The 22,181-nt window shown below is 50.6% G+C and overlaps 1 protein-coding gene across 1 annotated transcript in view; it reads right to left on the minus strand.

Annotated features, from left to right (window-relative positions):
- Positions 1-22,181, minus strand: part of LOC111157342 (carboxylesterase 1) — a 29,478-nt gene continuing 7,297 nt past the window's right edge. The window contains exons 3-14 of the mRNA XM_022518669.1: positions 21,907-22,051; positions 19,487-19,620; positions 17,301-17,454; positions 15,485-15,589; positions 14,448-14,552; positions 11,948-11,986; positions 7,043-7,183; positions 5,791-5,871; positions 5,369-5,516; positions 1,620-1,751; positions 623-695; positions 1-362 (exon numbers count right to left, since the gene is read on the minus strand). Coding sequence (XP_022374377.1) covers positions 182-362; positions 623-695; positions 1,620-1,751; positions 5,369-5,516; positions 5,791-5,871; positions 7,043-7,183; positions 11,948-11,986; positions 14,448-14,552; positions 15,485-15,589; positions 17,301-17,454; positions 19,487-19,620; positions 21,907-22,051 — 1,438 coding nt within the window. The 3' untranslated portion in view covers positions 1-181. The remainder of the gene's footprint in view (positions 363-622; positions 696-1,619; positions 1,752-5,368; positions 5,517-5,790; positions 5,872-7,042; positions 7,184-11,947; positions 11,987-14,447; positions 14,553-15,484; positions 15,590-17,300; positions 17,455-19,486; positions 19,621-21,906; positions 22,052-22,181) is intronic.

Below are 22,181 nucleotides of genomic sequence, written 5' to 3' on the forward strand. Positions count from 1 at the left end.
TTGGTCTCCAAAAGAATTTATTCCCCAGATGGAAACCACAGTTCCCCCTCCCCAACCTCCACCATCCTCCACCAGAAAATCCCTAGCCTCCACAGTAAGATTGCTCTTTGGCTCATTAACACCATCTGTAGAATACCCCGGTCTGGGCTCCCTGGGCCCTAAGGCCAGGCAGACCCCCCATTCACAGCTCCACGTGTTCTGTGCGAGGTGGCGTTTCTGCCGCCCCCTTGGCCAGCTCAGTCCAGAAATCCACTGCCTCATCCTTCAGCTTCTGGGCTGGCTGAGTGGTGACTCCAATCTGTAGGTACCCTTCCTTCTGGTCGTAAGCTGGCCAAGAGGGCAGCCCCTTCCCGTTGGGGTTCCTGGGAACAGAATCAAGTGAGAATTACCCAAAGCTACCGTGGGGTCCCCCAACAACACTGCGAGATTTGCAAGACCTCTTGGTTTCATTTCTGCCAGGAGGCTCATTCACCCCCAGAGGCAGGGAGCTCACCAAATCCTAGGCAGCCTGTCCACTCTCAGAGAACTCTCATTGTCAGGGTCATAGGGCTGGGAGCTACCCGTCCCAGCCAACATGTCCGGCCCTCCCCCAGCCTTGCTCCATCTCTGTCACCCAGCTCACCCAGTCCGGGCGAAGTTGGCCCAGTATTTCATCATCATCTTGCTGAGCCCGATCTCCTCTTCTGAGGCACCACCTGTGCAGAGGAAGAAATAAAGGCCACGGTCAACAGCCCTGGACAGCTTGTGGGAAATTCAGAATCTGAGTCCTTACTCCAGGCCTACTGCATCAAAACCCACATTGCAAGAAGATGTGGGTAATTTGTGTGCAATTAAGCTTCGGGGATCCTGATAGAGGATGCAGGGGAGGGCTGTGGTCAGTCTGTCAGCTGGCCACCTTTGTCAACGATGCCTATATATCCTGTCCCCCCAGCTGTCGCGGGCCCAGCACCACACCCACGGGGGCCTCCACAGCAACCCCACCTCAGTACTGTGCTCCCTGGGGTCTTTGCTCGGTCTCCTTCACCCACCCACACTTGCACAAAATCTGAAAAATAACCCAAGTAGTTAACGCCCGGAGGCGCTGGCGTATCACAAACAGCCCTGAGGCGGGTCGCATGTATGTCATCTGTCACTGCTAGTTAGGACACTGAGAATATTGGCAAGAGGTCGTCTCTAAAATATTGTATTATTAAATATATTAAGTTTAGAGACATGAGTTTTAGGTAGATACACAGTTGAATGGACAGACACACAGACGTACATTAGCCCTGATTCAAGGTCACCAGCCATTCTGACCTTGTTCTCACTCACATTCTGATATGCTCTGGTGAGTGGGCAGTGAGTGGTGGCATTCTGGCCCTGCAGGTGACCCACCAGGTGTCTTACAGACAGCCAGGTCCCAATTCTCAGAGATGCTACCAATGGGGACACATGGCTACACCTTCTCCATCATGTGTGTGGGAGTCAGAGAAAGGCTGGGAATCTTTGGAGCTCAGCCCTACTCTGGTGTATTTGGGTAAGAACTAGAGAGAAAGGGGAACCTGCCCAAGGCCACCCCAAACTGAGGCTCAAACCCGGATGTCCTAACTACAAGTCTGTAGTCACCAAAGGACCATCACCTTTCAAAAATGGGGCCCCGAAGACAGAGAAGAGCTCATCCCCGTGGTCCCCTACCACCGTCTTGGGTTTCATGTCTGATGAGAAGCTTGGACGATACTGGAACTCATACATGTAGGTGGGGGCTCCGGCATCTGGGGAGAGATGGAGTCACGCACAGGTCATTTTACCAGACGCCCACCTGCGTGGTGCCGAGGTCTCCAGGGGCCCTGAACGCTCAGGGACCAGGAGGGCCACCCGGGTATGGGGTACAAACACCAGCAACATTAATAGCAATTGCCCAGTGTCAGGGCTGGCTGTGCGCTGGACCCAGTGTGAACCTGAAGAAAACCCCTGGAGCTTTGGGAAAGGTCCGTATTCGCTTGAAGACACACCGTCGGTGGAGGCGACAGTGGTTTTGAGCCAGGTATTGAGGGACTCAGTGACCTCAGGTCGAATGAGCGGCTGTTGGACCCGGGGGCGTAGACTCATTCAGAAGGACCATCACTGCAGGGGCCTGGGGTCAATCCGTACAGATGCTGCCGTCTACACACGACATCTGTGCTCGTCCCGCTGACTCCGCCGCATTCCACTGCCAACAGCCCGGGTCTGATTCCTTCGCGGGCCCTCTGCGGCCCAACAGGGGCCTTCTATCCTGCCCAGTTTGGACAGTTTGCAGTTGATTTCCTCACCTAAGTTCTAGGGAGGAGTGACACGAATCTGAGGTTGCGTTTAAGTATCTGACAGCTCCGACATTTAAGTAGGAACACGGGGAAAGGGCACAATCTGTCTCTTGCATCTCAAGAATCCAAAACCCCAGCATTTTCTATTTCTCCATCATCTATCTTGCTTCCTGACAGCAGAGAAGGGGGTGGTAGCAGAGAGAAGGGGGTCTCTAAGGGAGGACAGAGGTGGCTGCTCTTGCTTTCCCGGTCCCCGCTCTCGGAATCCTCTCTCTGAGCCCCCAGAGAGGGTCAGCTTTCCTGAAGACGGCTTCACCCAGAGTCGTTTCACCCACTCCTTCAGGGCTGGGTTGGGAGCCGCCACCCTAGGAGCTCAGCGCTGCACAAGGACCCTAACACCCACAACGGACTGACTCTGATGGAGGAATGGCCGGGCCCCTGGTGGAGCTTTTCCCTCCTTGCGTACAAGAACAAACTTCGGAAATGCAGAAACAACGGATGAACAAAAAGATCACTTACGATGCCACCACTCGAAGACACACATGTTCATATTCTAGCATATATCCCTTCTATGAATATAAAAATGGGGTGATGTTGTAGATGTCACTATGAAATAGACGATAATCATTTCTCCATATCATTAAATATTTGTCCAAAAATGACTTAACCATATACGCCATCCCCACATGAGGACGTAGAATAATTAATTGAGTTACCTCTCTCACCCCCGTCAATGAGCCCTTGGTTTAGCAAGAGGTCCTGTCTGGAAGAAGCAACCATCAATGGGTCTGAAATCTGCCTGCTAGCAGCTGCTTCAAGGTCAAGCAGAACTCACCGAGAGAAGGGGCTGTCACTTTGCCCCTTAAGACCTTTTGCGAAGGAGAGAACTTCTTTGGGCAGTGCATTACACAAAAGATAATTCTCCTTCTCCCCTCTCCTTTTTTTTAGCTTTCTGCCTAAAACCATGGAGATGTATAAAATTCCTACAAGCACAAGTGTCCAAAGGAAAGTAGGGGCACAGGTTAGGATAACAGGAAAATAGGAGAGGCAGAGAGGACAGAGTTAGTTATCTAAGTACACCATTGCAAACATGGGGATGGTCTTTCTTTCTTTTTCTTTTTTTTTTTTTTTTTGGCAAGGAAAAGCTTGTGACATTGGCAGCATTATCTTACTTTTAAATCCGAGTTTCCTAAGTAAGAGAATTAAGAAATCCTACTCATACAGTGGAAAGAAATTTCACAACATGTATCAAGAATTTTAAAATGCTCTTAGGGCCCTGCCTGGGAATTTCACTTCTAGCAACCAATCCTCAGAAAACTTTGAGAGACTTGACTGAAGATTTATGCACATAAGGCCAAGCATGAAGACTTTTCACAGATCTTGAACAAAGGCTTAAAATATAGCGTTTATGAACACTATTGATATATTGAACACGTGATTATTGAACACATGATATAACATTAATTTCTCAGTTATATGTTAGACATGGAAAGATTATTCAAAAAATATATCAAAAATTTAGAGCAGATGTTTCTTGGTGGAGGAATTCAGAGTAGTATCAAATTCCCTCTTCATGTGTTTCCACATAATATCCCAGTGCAGGATATTAACTTTATATTCAGGGAAGTTCTTTCAAAAAGAGAGTGGGACAAATACAGAATGAAGACTATCATCGGTAAAATCTGTGCAGTCCTGGGAAAAGACTCTGAATTCAAAGTCACATGATACTAGATTCTGATTAAAAAAACACAAGTCCAAGTATGGCTGGGACCAGCAGACAAAGCAGAGTAAGATATCACGAATCAGACATGTATCCAGAGGCAAGACCAAGTTTATGAAAGAGCAAATTTGACCCCCAGTGGCCCCTGGCTGACGAGTTTCGTCGGGACCCTTGGGAGGAGGAAAGAGCGCCTGTACTCACTATACTGAGGGCTTGGGAACAGAACAGGTCAGCTCAGCTGCTTTTTCTCATGCCTAGAAAGTCCTGAACTTTAAAACCCTCCCAGCACGGTTACAGAAGAGACGTCTGTACCAAGAACCATTTCCTGGCCTGCAGACCAGGTGAAGGAGGGGTCCTGTGAGGACCTCAGACAGACGCTCAGAAGGGGTGCACCCTCTCTAAATGAGCTTATCCATCCTTGACCTCATACTCCACCTGCACAGCCTGGGATCAATGTTGGACGGGCCTGTGGTAGACCCACCATACACCAGGATGGACAGAAGCCATCAGTAGAATGGACACTCTCTAGAACACCTGCCTCCACACCTCCCATTGCTCGCTTCTTTTGTTTTTTTGTTTTTTTGTTTTGGTTTTGGGTTTTTTTGGTCTTGGACCAGCCTGATTTTATGCTTGGCTTCAGTCTACCCCCAGCTCCACTAGCTAACAAACTGGTTTGCCCCAGCTCTGATCTTGGAAACCTTCCAAGACATATCTTCTAAGCCTTGCTCTCTGGCCTCACAGACCACAGTAACATTGGGGGAGGAGCCCCTGTGATAGATGCTGCTGGTCCCTCATCGCCTCCCCCAGCTTCTGGGTGCACCGGCCGGACTTCCACCTCTGGCATCCGGAGCTCTTTGTCTGAAGGCTTTGGCTACCAAGTGACCATTCTGCCCATGTGTGTGGCAAGTCAGAGCTCCTAGAAATTAACAGCCCCTTGGGAACAGGCTTCAACCCATGACTCCCAGGAGTGGGAGGCTAAATACTGAAGCTCCCTTGCCAGTCGCACAGAATCACCCTGAGACATGACCGGGGACATGATATGACCGGCTCCAGGTGTCAACGGTGCCCACCCGCTTCCTATGCAGCTCCAGTGGCTTCCTTCTCCTTTCTGTGCCACTTCTCCACTGCTCTGCTGGTGTGTTCTGGGATCCCGTCTCTAACAAGCTATTCGCATTCAAGTCCTCCTCTCAGAGTTGCCTTCTGGCGGACCCAAAGTGAGATGGTGTCCCTATCCCAGGCCATATGGGATCGGTCCTGGAAGCCTGACCCTTGGTGGCTTCCACGTCTCTGTCTATGCTGAGAAGTGGGCAGGACAAACAGAGAAGCCAGTGGGGTGGTGTCTCTCTCCTGTCCAACCTCTAGGACTTACCTCTGTGATGACGGGCCACAGTCACAGATGGGACACCAAATACCAAATCTGCTAACATGTCCAAGAACAGGTCCTTCTTTTGGGCAGGGTCATCCGTCCCCCCTAAATACTTCTCAGTGGCCAGTGGAGTCAGCTCCTCAGGGACCCCCTGAAATGGAGCAGAAGTAAAAGCGACCCTCTGCCCCTCTTCCCCCCTGGGAATGATGCGGCTTCTAGAGCCTGGGGTGGCTTGTGAGAATGGTGACTCTCTCCAGCCCTATGCAACCACCCCCGCTGTGTGCTGAGGGGGGAAGGGCAGAAAAGCGGGGCCAGAACCCTCCATCTCTGGGCTTCACCCTGCCATTTAGGTGCTCAGCAATTTGGGGCCAGTGTCTGTCCCTCTTAGGATTTCAGCCAGTTCCTGTGGTTCCCTGGCCTCTTACAGCGATGGGGTGGGACCTCCACAAGAGTGATGCAGCCGTCTTCTGGTCCAGCTTTCCCTCGGAGAGTGGGTAACCCATCATCTGTTAGAACAACAGTGACACACTTGTGACGCATCAACAACTAGCAGAAGGCACCAACCCTAGCAACCAACCAGACCCATGCAGGCTGAAGGTCACTTTGTCATGACTTAGACAAGCATGGGTCCTTGATGCATTGGGCAAAATCAATGAAACAAACGGGCTTATTTTAACCAGAAACTCAAGCTGTGCAAAAGGATACAGTCAATGTAGAGAGAAGCTGTCCCAGGCCTTTGCAGTGTGTGCGTGTGTGCGTGTGCGTGTGTGTGTATCAGGCAAGAATCCCCACCCTGGACATGGCGACACTGAGGAAAGGTTTAAGCCTGGCTAGTGTTGAAGCAGCGGGCAAAGGACACAGACCTGACAGATACTCCCGCCTGTCTCAGATGGTCCAGGAAGGCCCAGGTCCTGCCATTATACCTTTGGTCTGTCAGTGACCTCTGCAATTCCATGAAGTGAGAACGGCAGGACTGTGACAAAACACCCCACCCAAGCCTCCACATTAAGGGACTTGACCAAACGATAGCTTGGCTGCCAGAAGCATAAGGCCTTGTCCCTAGGATGGATGGGGAGGATGTCCCAGTGCCCTTTAAAATGCTTGCCTGAGAAAGCGCCTGGGACCAGGGGAATTTACTGTTTGTTCCGGCCAAATCCTGGCAATAGCTTGATAGGTCTCCAAGCTCCCTACCTTAGACAGCATGCAATCCCTAATCCTTCTCCCCCTCTGAGATGTAATCTACCACTCAAACCATTTCCTCCAGGACCTGAGAGCCACTCCTTGAAAGCAGACATTCAGCCAGGAAGCCTCCTTCCTCTCCTGGGTTCTGTGGGAGCGGTGAGGCCTGACTCCGGGGTTGCTGTGCCACACCCTGTCCCACCACCCCCTGTCACAGAGACAGAAATGTGTCTCCCGGCGATCATGCCTGCAGGCCCTCCTGGCACCTACATGTCAGGGTTCTTAGATCGGAAGACAATAGAGAGTGTGGGGACAGGGGTCCCCAGGTGACACTTGGGCCATCTTAGAGAAGCTCCCCTTGGAAATGTCGACTCATGTGAAGGGGACAGCTGCTCTGGATTCAGGGGGAGCTCTGGAGAAGGAGGAGCCCTGCAAGCAGAGATGAGGGGGTGATGCAATGGGTGCGGGAGGAGAATGGAGGGGACCCCACATTCTCACCATTGGAATAAGCCAGCCAAACTCATGCTTGTTGATTCCGATGATGTAGGGGACAGAGATGACTTTCTTTTCAGCCAGAATCTCTTCAGGCATCTTTGGCAGCAGCACGCCATCAACGACCGTGGGCAGGAAGGGATGGCTCTGGGGAGGATGGCATCATGGTATCTGGGCTTCCAGACATGGAACTCTAGGGGCCACACCCATGTCCCCTTCCCCACAGTCTGAGCTGGAAGCCAACACCCCAGACCTGCATGGCCACAGGTGGTGGCCACAGAACTCTAGCTCCCGAACAAAGGGGACCAAGTGTATGTGACCCCAGAGGACAGAACGTTGACTCAGGAACTAGTAGTGGTAAGGTGATGGGGGCAAAACTCACTCAAATTGAAATACACAGGGGAGTCTGGGTGGCTCAGTCCACTGGGCATTGGACTCCTGATTTCAGCTCAGGTCATGATCTCAGGGTGGTGAGATCAAGCCCCGCATTGGGCTCTGCACTGGGCATGGAGCTTGCTTAAGAGTCTCTCTCTCTCCCTCTCCTTCTGCCCCTCCCCACCACCTCCTTCCTTGTGTGCTCCCTCTCTTAAAAAAAAAAAAAAAGTATACATATATACATATTTTCATATATATATATATATTTTTTAAAGATTTTGTTTATTTATTTGACAGAAAGAGCACACAAGCAGGGGGAGCAGCAGAGGGAGAGAGAGAAGCAGACTCCCCACGGAGCAGGGAGCCTGATGCGGGGCTCAATCCCAGGACCCTGGATCATGACTCAAGCCAAAGGCAGACACTTAACTGACTGAGCTACCCAGGTGCCCCTATTTCCATATATGTATGTACATATAAGTATACATTAAGTTAAATAGAAATGTATTAAATTTTTAAATATATAAAATATATAATTATATGTATATATTTTGTATTGAAATTTATAAACATATACATTTTATATGATTTTAATATAAAACATAGGGGCGCCTGGGTGGCTCAGTGGGTTAAAGCCGCTGCCTTCGGCTCGGGTCATGATCCCAGGATCCTGGGATCGAGCCCCGCATCGGGCTCTTTGCTCAGCAGGGAGCCTGCTTCCCTTCCTCTCTCTCTCTGCCTGCCTCTCTGCCTACTTGTGATCTCTGTCTGTCAAATAAATAAATAAAATCTTTTAAAAAAACCATAAAATATATATATGTACATATTTCTATATCTCAATTTGAAGTACATGTTTGCCTATATGATCTCTGTATCTACAGTCAGCTCTGGTGTCCATGCTAGTTCATTTCTATAAAAGCCGCCGTGAACTCTGAATTAGCAGGTGCTGAGCCACGGCTCCTGGGGGACATACAATGTCAGGTTCCTGCAAGCATCTGGTCATGTTTTTGTCAATCCTGTTTTATGCGTGTTTAAAGACACCTGATGTAACATGCATTGCTCACAAACAATGAATTCTGTGCAGTGTTTATTCATAAGACACCAGCTGAGAAAGGCTCACCATTTTCCTGGGCCCTGGGTAACGTGACCAGAGCTTCCTTGACCTTCAGCCTCGAGACCGTGTTATCCGTGATCCGCTGTCATCTCACAAACCCCAAGTGTAGCTGATCTCCCGCAGCTTCCTCACACACTAGGTGTTACTCTAGCCCTTGCCCAAGCAGCCTCAGACTGGCAAGGAAGCAAGTTGCTTCCTTTTCCTGCATGGCGGCCTCACCGATCCATCACCACTGAGCTCACGGCCCACGGCCCTGTGAGCCACCCTGAATAAGGCTGATCTAACACATGACTTTTCTCCATGAGACGCACCACAGCCTTGGTGCAGGGAATAGCACCTCAGTGCTGTGCCCATGGGCCATCTTCAACAGTGAAACCATCAAGAGAAAGCGTAAAAGTGTGGAAAATGGGGCCCTACGTAGACCGTGAAAAGGACACGAGTTAATAGTGTGAGATGGGAGACAACAGAGGGTGGCCGTGTTTGATCTCGATCAAGAGCCTACGCATAGTCACTCAAGCTTTTTGTCACTCCCTGCATGTCCATGAAATGGACACATGCACAAAAACGCCACATGCATTGATTTTGGGGTTACACATACATTTAAGAGAGCCGATGAACTCACCAGTACGGAATTCACCATCAATAAGGATCGACTCTATTGAGGGGTCTCTATTTAAACAGAAGCTGCTACTGGGCACACCTGGGTGGCTCAGCGGGGTTAAGCATCTGACTCTCGATTTCGGCTCAAGCCAATTAGGTCCTGGGATTGAGCCCCAGTGTCAGGCTCCACAGTCAGCATGGAATCCGCTTGTCCTTCTCCCTCTGCTCCTCTCCCATCCTTGCTCTCTCTCTTTCTATCTCTAAGATAAATAAATAAGTAAATAAAATCTTTAAACATAACCTGCTACTGATTAACAACAGTTCGCATCGAGGAGGTAGTGAGTTCCCCATCACTCATGAATAAAAGCATCAGGGATAGGCTCGCCTTACACTGAAAAAGTCCTCATTTTTGGTGTTACCTTTGATGAAAATTACTCACATGGGGCCAGAGTCAGTGGCACCTGACTCCCGTGACAGCGTCTGGGACACGGGCTCTGGGTGTGGTTACACTGCATTCTGGGCCACGCGTGTAGTTATTAAGAGCGTGGGTTCGGGAGCCGCACTGTCTGGACTCGAATCCTGGCTCTGCCACCAACTAGTTGGTAACTTGGGACACTTATTTCGCCTGTTCGTGCTTCAGTTTCATTATCTGTAAGGTGGGTTGTTGTGGGGATGAAGAGCCTGGACCCTCAGAGAATGCTCAGCCCAGTACCTGGGCCCTGGAGGTCGCCCCGTGCACATCAGATAGGACCCGTGGGCAGTGCTGCCCAGCCCTCACGAGCCATGTTTCCAGCTCCACACACCATGTGCCTTATTTCCCACTACCAGATGGCAGGTAGAACCCTATGATACCCAGGCTTTGAGCCCCTGTGGCTCCAGGGACCTGCGTCTGCTCTGCAAGGGCCAATGAATGACAGGCCATTTCTGGTGGCCACAGGAAAAGCTCTATCAAGTGAATCTGACTCGGACGGACAGGGGCCCGAAGCCTCCTCTGGTCTAGGCATGGCCTAGGGGGATCAGGCAGTGCAGGACATTTTCTGCACGATCCCCGGCACACAGCAGCCACGCAGCTGGGCTCTGAAGGAATGACTCCATGGGGGCGAGGGCACTGGTCTTGTAAGGAAGACCAGCCTTTCGAGGAGATGACGTGCCCTGACCTATGCTTACAAGGGTCAGTCTGGCAGCATCATGGGGCAAGGATGGGGAGGAGAAGAGAGTCCAACTGCAGAAGTGAGACCACGGGCCCCAAGCTGACCCAGTGGGGCTGACTGGTACTCATGAGACGCAGAGCAACACCACAGCTGCCTTCCACAGTGCTCGCGAGGGGTTGCCCTGGGTGGGGGGGGGGGGGGCCTCAGGCACCACCAGGCTGAAATCAAAACCCCGGGGGCCATGCTCTATCCTCTCCTTTCTCTTCCACCCCTCATACTGTCCATTAGCAAACTCCCTCAGCCATGACTTCAAAATTACCCAGATTCTGGCCCCGTCTCACCATCCCCACTGCTATGTGCCCAGCATAGGCTGCCACGGCCCATCTGCCGCAGCTCAGGGGCCTCACAACTGGTCTCCCTGGAGCTACCCTACGCTTCCCTACCTTCGATCTCGAGCAGCAATCAAAAGCCCTTTTGTAAACCCACGGTCAACTTCCTCCTCTGTTCAAAACCCTCCCAAGACTCCCCATCTCACTTGAAATCAAACTCTGAGTCCTTTAAAGAGACCACCCATACCTCTCTTTCCTTTTCATTCCCAGGCCTGTTCCCTCCCCCAACTCCTTCCACTCCAGCCACAATGACCTCCTGCCACAGGACTTTTGCAACTGCTGCTCCCTCTACCTGGAACACTCTTCCTCCAGTTTTCCTGACAGCTGCCTTCCTCCCCACCTCCAGAACTTGGTCCCAGTGTCACCATCTTGTTGAGCTATTTCCTGATCCCACTATGCAAATCCAAACCACCGCAAACCCTATCCCCATTCCTTTCTCTTTCTCCCCAGCGAGGACCATCACCAAACACATGACGTATCTAGTTTGTTACTGTATCCTCCTTTCACTCCAAGAGGGCAGGGCATTTTCTTTGTTTTGCCTATTTTATTGCTATTTCCCCAGCTTCTGAATCAGGTCCCCACACAGTCGGTGCTAATGAAATCTTTGCTGAATGAATCTCAGTGAATTGTCACGACGCCCTTTAAGGTAGGTGCCAGTATCCCCAGGACAGAGCAGAGAGCACAGAACTGTGAGGTGTGGCAGAGATAACGTCTCAGAATCTGCCAAGGTGCTGGAAGGCACGAGGGGAGGAGGAAGGAGACAGGGAGGCTCCTGGGGTTCCGGGTGTGGCTGGGGGGGTGGTGTCCTCAGGACTGAGATCCTCAGCCCTTTCCAGAGGGCCCTCCAAATCATGTAGCTTGCACAGCTCGTCAACCCTGCAGTCTCCTGGGAAAGTCCTAGGCTCCTCAGGGAAGGTTCCTGAAGAAACACCTCATCAGCTATCACCACCACCCCAGAGTGGAAGTTTCTTGTCCAGTCCTTTCCTGAGGGACTTTTTTGGGAGTGGGAAATGTAAACAAGAAGTAGGGGGTAGGCTGGACCCAAGGGACACAGAGTTGATAACTGGAAGCCCTGGGCTGGGAGTCAAGAGAACCCATTCCAGTCTCACATCTGGTCGCCCTGGCTGGGTTATCCCGGCAAGCAGCCGGCCCTCTCTGGGCCTCAGTATAGTAAACACAAGGAGTCACCATGAGCCCCAACAGAAGATTTTTTTCATTCATATTTAACTGGAGCTTAAACATGTCAAGACTTAAAACCTGTAATCAAGAAACCCAATGTCCTTACCTCTCTGGGGTCTCCAAACATATCAAGGGTGAAAAATTTCTGTGAAGACAAAGGGAGAAGGGTATATGTGAGAAGGTTTCCAGGGACAAAAGCCAGTCTTTGTGAGCAGATGCCAAAGGTGTCAGGTTCTCCCTCTTGGTGCCACCCTGGCAGGGCCAAGAAGAAGTGGGCAGGATACTGGCTCCCCTAGGCAAGGGCACAGGTGGAGGTGTGGGATGGGGGTGGGGGTGCTGGAGAAGCCGTCTGTCTGCTGTTCCTGCCCGTGCTGCCCTCCATCCGCTTCCCCTTCTTGTCTCCCTGGGCGACACTAGTCATCCTTTGGGGCACCTCGCTTTCCCCCAGTCTCACTCACAAATCCAGGCATCTATATGTGACCTGTGGTGCCCCATCTCCCTGACCACAGGGATTTAGTTCAGGTATTGGCATACATCCACATGAATCCAATAGACTTTACCCCAAAATTTTTGCTGGAATTATTGTGGAACAGTGTCTGAATAGATAGGAGGTAAGTCTAGATGCTGTCACTGATTTTACCCTCCCTAGAGAACAAATTTGCCTAAGAGCGAAGCCAACACTGAGAGTTAAAAAAAAAAAAAAAGCCGAGGGATGGAGCAGATACATTCTTAATAATATCATATGTGCACCTGGATCCAGCCGTACCTAAAACCATGTTCTCCTGAACCACAGTTTTGTTTTCAGTTAGTTACCTAAAGATTTTGTTACATTTCTTTTTCCACTCAAGGTACTTTGAGATGAGTTTCCTCATCCTGCGTCAGTAAGTCCTGACTTATACAAGATCAATGAAACTCACCCAATCCCATGGTTCTGTTATACATCGGCTGAAGAGTGCACTGATTGTAACATTGCACTATAACTACTAGGTCTGGCCAGTATGCATCCAGGGACCAGTCAGGCACTCCTTGTTATGGGTTATGGCCCTAAGTCCTCTGGCTTTCCTCAATATCACCAACTCTTCTAAGCTGGTCCTCTTAAGCCAATGGAGAATTGCTGAAATAAACCTGCCTCTTTCCAGGAATCAGACGTGGTTGTGTTTTCATTCTTTGTATGCACTGCTCACCTTATTTGAGCCCGAGAAAACAAGATCCAAGCCCACGTCCACATTGGAATCCAACCAGGAAACAGAGCAGAGGCTAATGCCAGAGGCCTGGCCCCAGGGTCCAGGAGTGTCTCCAGGAGCTGAGGGCCCCGACAGAGTGTCCAGGGGCTCAGGATATGTCTGAACTCATAGTCACACCCTTCCCCCACAGAAGGAAAAATTCCCATTAGGCCTTCCTGCTGTATTCTCTGGGTATCCTTGTGATGACACACTGTCATAGCCATCCATCAGTCCTCAAATGTCGCCTCCTCTAGGAAGCATCCCTGCTGACTGTTATGGGAATTTCCTCTCTCTATACTCCCACCATCCTTAGTCCACGAAGTCTGTGAGTGCATTCCTCCTTGAATAGTTCCTTGGCCACAGAAATTATATCTGATTAATGTCAGGATGGATGGAGGGATGGATGGAGGGAGGGAGGGATGGATAGATGGATGGATGGATGGATGGATGGATGGATGGATGGATGGATGGATGGTTGCATGGATGGATGGATGGATGGAAGGATGGAGGGATGGATGGATGGATGGATGGATGGATGGAAGGAAGGATGAGGGATGGGTGGATGGATGGATGGCTAGATGATGGATGGAGTTGGTCAATACACAGAGTGTGGATGAACTGGAGAGACTGGTAGATAGATGAATAATAACTAGCTGACGGGGTGATGGATGGATTATTGACTCTGGACAGTTGAATGATGGGGTGAAGATATATGGTGCTTGGATGACACCCAGATGATGGAAATGAATGGAAGTTATGGCCGAATAAAAGTTATTGATGGATGGATATTAAACTGATTAAAGAATACTGATAAACTGGATAGACTGGCGGATGAACAGATGGATAATAAGATGATGAGTGGATTGATGGCTGACTGGCTGGATGGGTGGGTGCATGTATAGTTATTCTAGAACCACGACTGAGGCAGTCTCAGAAAAAGTTAGATAAATGGACCACCACTGGGTTATCACTGAGGTAGTTTCTAAATTAAGCAAGATATATTATGACAATCTTCCTTAGAATCTTTGTTCTTAATATCCCATCCTCAAAATACAGAATAGTAGGTACCTCTGGGACTATGTAATGCTTAATTTCTTTAACATACATTTGGAAACAAGAACGGGAAAATTTTGGTTGAGGTGAGAGATTATTATACTATTTGTTCATTGTGTTGTTTCACAACTTCACAAATGTTTGCGATACTTCATATTAAAAAAGAAATTCCTATTCAGATCCAGAGGCTGACACTGTTCCCTAGGGGCCAGAAACACTGTCCCAGAGAGTTTTCTAGGGCAGGGGCAAAGGGACAGCCAAAATAATGGAGCCTGGGCCCAAGTGCACAGGGCGGGGGGCTTGTGTGGTCACGAGAGTGGATATGCCTACCAACTTCAGCGACGTCTCCAAGAGCTCATCTTCCGTCTTCTGGCGCAAGCAGTGAACAAGGACAGCCGAGGTGGTGGCTTTACACCCAGCAAAGACAGCAATTTGCTGTAGAGATCACAAGCAAGAGCAGAACTCAAGAGCCACGTCCCTTCCCTCCAATCAATAAAGAGGAATTCTACCCCAACCTTCACTTCTAAGGGCAGCAGAGGGGAGCAGAACATACTCTAGACCAGCAGGTGGGAGTCCTACGTGCCAAATTAAACAAGGTCTGTCTCTGTGACTGTATCTCTGTCAAATGGGCAAAATGATCTCAGAGCTGAGAGTTGAAAGGGAGGGAGAGCGGGGTGGGGTTTAAGAGCACGGAATCCAGAACACACTGCCTGTTTGCACATTTCCTTTCTGGAAGCCTTCCACGATAACCTCATGCTCACATTAAGATTAAGTGCTCCTTTTGGATTCCCTTACGATATCAGATATCTCTGCTTTATTGCTCTTGTCACTTGAGATTTTATAATCTGTGTGATTATGAAATCATTAATTTGTCTCCTCCAATGGAATGGAAACTTCATGAGGCTCCTAGATGTCTGGCTTTATCAAAATTACGTGATGAATGAATGAAATGAATGAATTCCCGGAACCAACCCCAGCCATGAGGCACTTAAGTGGGGGGCCACTGCAGGCCCACATACTGTAAGTGGGTTGACCAGAACTCAGACCCCGAGAGAGACCAGACACGGTGACAGCCCACTGCCCACTGTGTGGCCTGGTGCCCCCCCGCCCTCTGCCCTGCACCCGGTGCACTTTGGGTAGAATGCTCAGGGGACAGTGCACTGCACTGGCAGTCCAGAGTCTCGTGTTCAAGTCCCAGCTCTGGTAAAACTGGGAGACTGGCTGAGGGTCTCCTTCCCCTTCCACTCAACTGCTGTGACTTCCATGATTTCTTGAGGATGCCTGCCGGATCCCATGGCAAGAAAGGCCCCTAAAGATTCCAGGACAGCAGAGCCAAGGGTGTGGCAGTGGTCCTGCGTGAGACCTACCTGAGCTGTTTCCTTCATGTCTTTCCTAACCAGGGTAGCCGTGAGGGCCACGCCGCTCTCCGAGATGGCCCGGTGGAAAAGGTTCTTGGCCAGGGGAGACAGCACCTGGCAGGACAGTGGACAGGAAGAGAGTTTATGCTCATGGGGAGGGGTTTCAAGAATCACCTCATCCTTAACTCTGGCCTGGACCGTCCCCCTGGAGACCCAGGCACCCAGGGAATGTGGCAGGTCCTCACCAGGGCCTCGCCCTATTCCCAGGCTGACGCTGGGGCCCGGCTCCTCCAAGAGAAGCTGAGCTGGAGGGCACCAGCAGCACAGAGCGAGGGAAGCACGGGAAGCGTGGCGCGTGTGCCGACTGTGACAATCAGAGGTCTCGAGACAGGGCGGCAACTGCCAGCCGCACTTTAAAGACACAGTTCTGATTCCCCATCTCTACTACTCAGGATTTATCCTAAGAAGAGCGATCATGGAGATGCACGATGATTTCCAAGAATGCTCATAATGTTTATAATATAATTGGAAATAACCGAAGGTTCCAATATTATGAGATTGAGGAAATGAAGGATTCTCATTTTACTGTGGAACACCATACAGATCTCTACCACGAATACCACGGAATCTACAACAAAATGATAGTAATAGAAGAGTAATGTTTAGGGAAATGTTTCTGTTATAGGATATGCTAAGAAAGGTTTTTAAAAAAATCTTAAGACAGGTGGGGTGCCTGGGGGGGCTCAGTCATTAAAGTATCTGCCTTTGGCTCAGGTCATGATCCCAGAGTCCTGGGATCAAGTCCTATATCGGGCTCCCCACTCAGCGCGGAGTCTGCTTCTCCCTCTGCTCCTCACCCTGCTGTCAAGCTCTCTCTGACTCTCTCCCTCTCTCAAATAAATAAAATCCTTTTTAAAAAATCTCAAGACAGGTAGACAGATGACAGATGGATAAATAGACAGAAGTGAGTCATGGGGAAAACACTAGAAAAGTAAGTCTCAAAATGTCTGTGGTGAACTTCCCTGGGTAATGGGACTATGGCGGACTCTTTTCGTCTTTGGGCTTACCTGCACTTTTCCTTTTTCTCCACTTGATAAACTATAAAAACTTTCTCATCTGAGTATTGGACATGGAAACCAATACATACGTTAAAAGCAGTAATAGCACTGACCGTCTGCTCAACAGTGAGGGAGCTGGAGAGCTTCTGACTTCCAGCATTTCCTCATCTCATTCCCATCTCTGCTGCCCTCAGTGGCTCCCCCAGCCCCACTCCCCACACCAGGCCCCCAGGAGCCCCAGGTGCTCACACCACCATTGCTGTCCCAGGCCTCCCTGTCTCTCCCTCCAGCCCAGCTCCACATCTCAGTCCCAGAGGCGGCTGTCCTCACAGGAGGCCCCTGACCTGTTCTTGGTGCCGATGTCCCTTGACTTGCAGATCTGGCTTCCAGCTGAACAATGACCCTTTGTCCAACTCTTTCTCATAATCTATACCCACCCTACTCGCCAGGAGAAGTGAAGCGAGTCCTAATGCTAAAACAATGGGAAGGAGAGAGAGTGAGCGCGAGCAAGAGAGCATGCACTCAACCATGGTAGAGGAGGAGTATCATTGCTGGAGCTGTGGCTGGAGATTCTGAAGGCCCTAGGATGCTAGCCTGGGCTCTGAGCTTCCTGGGGGCCAAGGAGAGTTCCGCCATTAGCTCTCCACCAACTGATGCTGTGCAGACCGGGTCAGCCCTAAGTCCAGGTCTTGTAAATAAAGCTACCAACTGGTCCAAAGGCTCCAAGGGGTCCCATCAGCAGCCATATCAGGGCCAGGAACACTTACAAGAACAGAGACGCTTTCACCTCCTGCTGACTCTCCAAATATGGTTACAGAACCTGGATTCCCTCCAAAGTTGGCAATATTCTCCTGGACCCAGCGAAGTGCAGCCAACTGGTCCAAGTGACCCCAGTTTCCTCGGCTGTGTTCGTCCCCTGTGCTGTAAGAACGGGGAAGGGGTGGGATCATAGACCACACGGCAGGGCTGTCAGGACCACAGATGGGGCTGGGGGACTCTCAGTGAGCCTTCTAGAAAAAGACCAGGCTTCTACGGCCCTGACACAAGGGTCTTCTTCTGTCTCCCATTCTGGTGGCATTGTTCTGTTGTAGGTTCTACGTTTACTCAACTGGCATCTCTTTACTGAGCACCTACTTTGTGTTCTGAGAGCTGGGAGCACATCTGAGAACCAAACGTGCCAAATCTCTGACTATACAGAGGCTCACACTACAGATTACAAACAAATGGATAAATACAGAAAATAATATCAGGTAGTGAAAGTCCTTCCAGGAAAAATAAAATTGGGTAAGGGAAAAGACTGGGGTCCTATTTCAGATCACAGGACCAAGAAAGGCCTCTTGGAGGTGGTAGTATTTGAATAGAGACCTGAATGAATGAGCACATGAGCCTTGCAAATACCTGAAGAAGGGAATTCGAGGCTGAAGAAACAGCCAGTGCAAAGGCCCTGTGGTCCAGTGGACAAAAGTGAGTGTAGTACAGCAGCTAAAGGACTCTGTGGGCCTTGGTAAGAACTTTGATGTCATTGTTAGTAATGTAGGAAGTCATTTCACGGCCTATGACAAAATTCCTTTTATGTCTTAAGTGGACATTCTGGCTGCTGTGTAGATGAGACCCAGCATCAAATTAGCAGGTTATAAAAGTAGGTGGTTTTTACAATCATCTGGGAGAGAGACACAGAGGGCTTCGATGAGGGGGCATAAGGGAGGAGATGAGAAGTGGTTGGATTCTGAATATATTTTAAAGGTGGAACCAAGAGGATTTGCTGACCCTGATGTGATGAGGTGAGAAAAAGAAGTCAAGGCTGACCACAAGTCTATCCAGAGCAGTTGGAAGCAGGCGGGAGGGGTCTGCCAGCAGCCAGCAGGAGGCACTGTGGGCAAAGTAGGAAAGTTGGGGGAAGGAGCAGTGGGAGTCAAGGGTTAAGTCTGTCCCCCTGGAGGGTGAGGTACCCTTCAGACGTTCAGTGGAGGTGGCAACAGGTACAAGGTGGTAGTTAATGAGGTACATCTGGGTTTCAAAGGCGAAGCAGGGGCTGAAATAGGGAGCTTGGAACGTGGCTCCTGAGGTCACCCAGGGAACCCGGATCCCGTGGAGGTGGAGAAAGAGATGCACACAGAAGCCAGAGGATCACGTGTGAGGAATCGTGTGCAGCTGCTCCCAAGGTTGGCCCAAAAGCTGTTGGGACACTGTGCAGAGGACAAACTGGGAGCAGGAGCCACAGGAAGCACCTATATAGCATTTTGACCTTAATGGGGAGCAGAGAGACGGACTGCGGGTAGGAGAGAAGAGGTGTCTCCACAAAGGCACCACACCCCGGGACAGGAATCGCTTGGGATAATCCTCCTCCAGCCTGGGGCTGGAGGGGAGGGGGTCTTTCCTGTGAGAAGTCCACCCCTCCCCCAATCCAGCCCAGCAGCCATCTCAGGGTCAGGGGGCACTGCGGCTGGTGCCCAGGAGAGCTGTCCGCTGGACAGTCTTCAGCTCCAGACGCCCAGTTCCTTCACCCAGAAAAACGCACCAAACTCCTGCCCCGAGTATGCTCTTTCCTTCCCTTCCCTTCCCTCCATGTCGGATGCATAAGTCTGTAAGTGCTGCTATAGGCTGTCTCCACAAAGGTGTACGATGTGCTGGAACAGCACAAGTGAAGAAGACGGGGGCATTTCAGAGGGGGTGACATTTGGGTTGGGCCTTGCAGAATGCATAGGAGTTCGTCAGGTAGAATGGGCATTCCAGGTAGAGGGAAGAGGACCTGCAAAAGCTCTGAAGCAAGTGGCCCAGTGTGGCTGGGATGGAGAAGGTAAGTAGAGCCCAGTGAGGAAAGGACTTGGGTGCTTTCTTAGGGAACCTGGCAAAGATCTCTTTGAGGGATGACCTGGCCAGAGCTGAATACCTAGCACCCTCATTTTGGTGGCGGGGGGGGGCAAGGTGCAGTGAGGACTATGCAGAATCTTACCTGAAGAATCCCCAGATGCCCAGGCGGTACTGAATGACCACCACCACCACGTTTTCATGGGCAGAGAGGGCCAGCCCATCATAGGTTGACGCTCCGCCCACCAGCAGACACCCTCCGTGGATCCACACCATCACCTGGGCAGGAAGGAAGCAACCGTACTGGTGAGGGGAAGCAGCGCTGGGCAGGACCTCAAGAGGTTGTCCAGTTTGGTCACCGACCTCTTGGCCGTGGCTCAAGGAGACCATTACCAGAAGTGACCTGTCCCCAGCAAAGTTAGAACAGGCATTTGATCTTCTCCCCTCTCCTCCCAACTGGGGCCCAGGCCACTGCTCCAGCCAGGACACCCTGGCTGTCCCCACCTGGGTCCCCAGACCCAGTGCCAGTGAAGCTCATGCTTCAGAACTTCATCATGGAAACAGTCACAGCTAAGAGTGTCTTCTCCCCAACACTCCCATCACCCTCATGCCTGAGCCCGTCCCGCAGCCCGGCCTCCTCCGCCGCCACAGCCCCATGCTTCGGCTTCATCCTTAGTGAATACCTTGTGCGGTGAATTGAAATGCTCGCCTGCCTGAGGGACTGCCTTGAGAAGCACACGTGCCCCCAGTGGGATCGCTTTTGAATATGCCGTCCTTTCTGTCTCTTCCGCATCCCCAAATCCCACCCGTCCTCCAAAGCCCAGCCTAAAAGCCACCTCCTCCAGTAGGTCTTCAGTCATCTCACTAATAGGATCTGAGGACCTACTCTATGCCAAGGACAGTGTTTAGAATCGAGGACGAGGGTAGATATAAGAATTCATCACGCTTGGCTCTGGCATTGTAAGAGCTCATGTAGCCAGGAGGGAAGAGCAGCTAAAATAATTAAGTTGCAATCATTTTATTCATTAAAAAAATGAGTTTGTAACACAAACTATGTGCCAAGTAGCACTGCACGCCATAGGGACTAATACGGTCCCGTTAACAGATAAGAAACCTGCCTGAGTTCACGAAGCTTAATAAGCCGCGGAAGCAGAACTTGAACCCACGCAGTCTAGCTCTGGAGTCCACCCACTGAGGCACCCAGCCCACTGCAGCCATTGGCCAGGGTGCAATGGAACTGCTGTTAGGAGAGGAGTAAGATCTTCCCTTTGACTCTAACTAATGCCTCGGGAGTACTTGCTTTGTGCCCTCACCAGCCACTGAGACAAAGCCGGATGCACATCACTGGTACTCATGCGTGATTAGCCCAGTTCTGGAAACAGAGCCAGGCGCCCCTGCTGGTAAAAGACAGAACCGGGATGTAAGCCCAGACTCTGTGCCTGTGTCCATATGGAGAGGTTCTCGCCTTGTTCCTCCTCCGCCTCTGGTCCCTGCCTCCGTCTGGGTGGAAGGACAGAGTTAGCAGTCATCTGAGTGAAGGCTGAGATGAGGGTTGGTCAGCAGTGACTTCCTGAAGAAGCATCCCAGATGGTAGGGCCCTCCAAAGCCAAGGGTATCTGATGATGGGTTTTTTTGGTTTTTTTTTTTTTTTTGTGGATTTTGTTCTTGTTTTGTTTTGTTTTTTGGTGGTTTTTGGGTCCCTCCTTTGCCTTGACCCCCAAGTGCAGCTCTGCACACAGAGGCAGGGAGTATGTAACAGAAGAATGTGAGAACAGAGGACTGAGTGCTCACAGATTCACAGATGCCCTCCCCCACTCCTGGGCATCCTGCCAGGAGATGACTGGGTGCAAACATCCCCCACCTCTCCACCCCGGGGATCACTTCCTTTTCCTGGACATCTCCAAGCCCCAGCTTGAGTCTAGAATTTGCCCCATCTCTGGGCTTCCTTTATTCTAAAAATGCTGACTCATGGGGTCATCAGTCGTGCCAAAGACAATTAGGGAAGGAAATTAGCTATAATAAATTCCCAAGTATTTGGCCAGAGGCAAAAGAAAGAACTTCCCGGATTGCCCCAGGCTCTGCCCCTAACACCTCTCAGGCGACCCTGGAGCTTGTGAGAGAAGCATCTTACTGTGCTGAGGAAAGGCCTCCCACAGGCTCGCCTCCTAGTCTGTGTCAAAGCGCACTGGTCTGAAATTCAGAAGGCCTCTGCCCTGGTCCTGCCAATCCCACCATGTGATCTCACCTCCCCCTTTCTGGGCCTCAGTCTCTCTACCTGTAAAGGAAGGATGGCTTATCTCTAAAGTCATCATTTTGGTCCTCCTATTATCAAGAAACGATTTGGAAAAATTACAATGGGCATGACAGTAGTACAGCAAATTCCCCCAGAGGTCTGTCCCTGGGGGAAACTGAGGCATGGAACGCTTGCATTTCTTGTGGTCCTAAGGTCTGGCTGTGGTGGGAACAGGAAGCACTGAGGTCTCTGAAATGACACCCCACCCAAGCTGCCTTCACCCCCTTCTAGTCTACACCAGAAGACCCACAGTGCTGGAACCTTCTACTTACCGGCAGCCGGCTTTTCTTTGTCAAGTCAGCGGGAGTGTAAATATTTAGATAAAGGCAGTCTTCAGAAAACTTGAGAGCAATGTTCTCCTTTCTGTTGGTAAAGAGCTCTGAGAGCACCTGCCCCTGCATTGCATCCTGGGAGCACCTGGGGAGGGGGGCAAAGAAGAAGTTCTGAGTTCCGCTCAGAGCTAAGCAAGATGCCTCCTGCGGTGAGCTGGGCCTTGGACTGGCAGGCTCAGGCTGATAAATAGAGTTGTTCCTACCAGGCTGGAGAT

The sequence above is a fragment of the Enhydra lutris genome, unplaced genomic scaffold (assembly GCF_002288905.1).
Source record: "Enhydra lutris kenyoni isolate GAN:26980312 unplaced genomic scaffold, ASM228890v2 scaffoldscaffold54, whole genome shotgun sequence".
Lineage (NCBI taxonomy): Eukaryota > Metazoa > Chordata > Mammalia > Carnivora > Mustelidae > Enhydra > Enhydra lutris.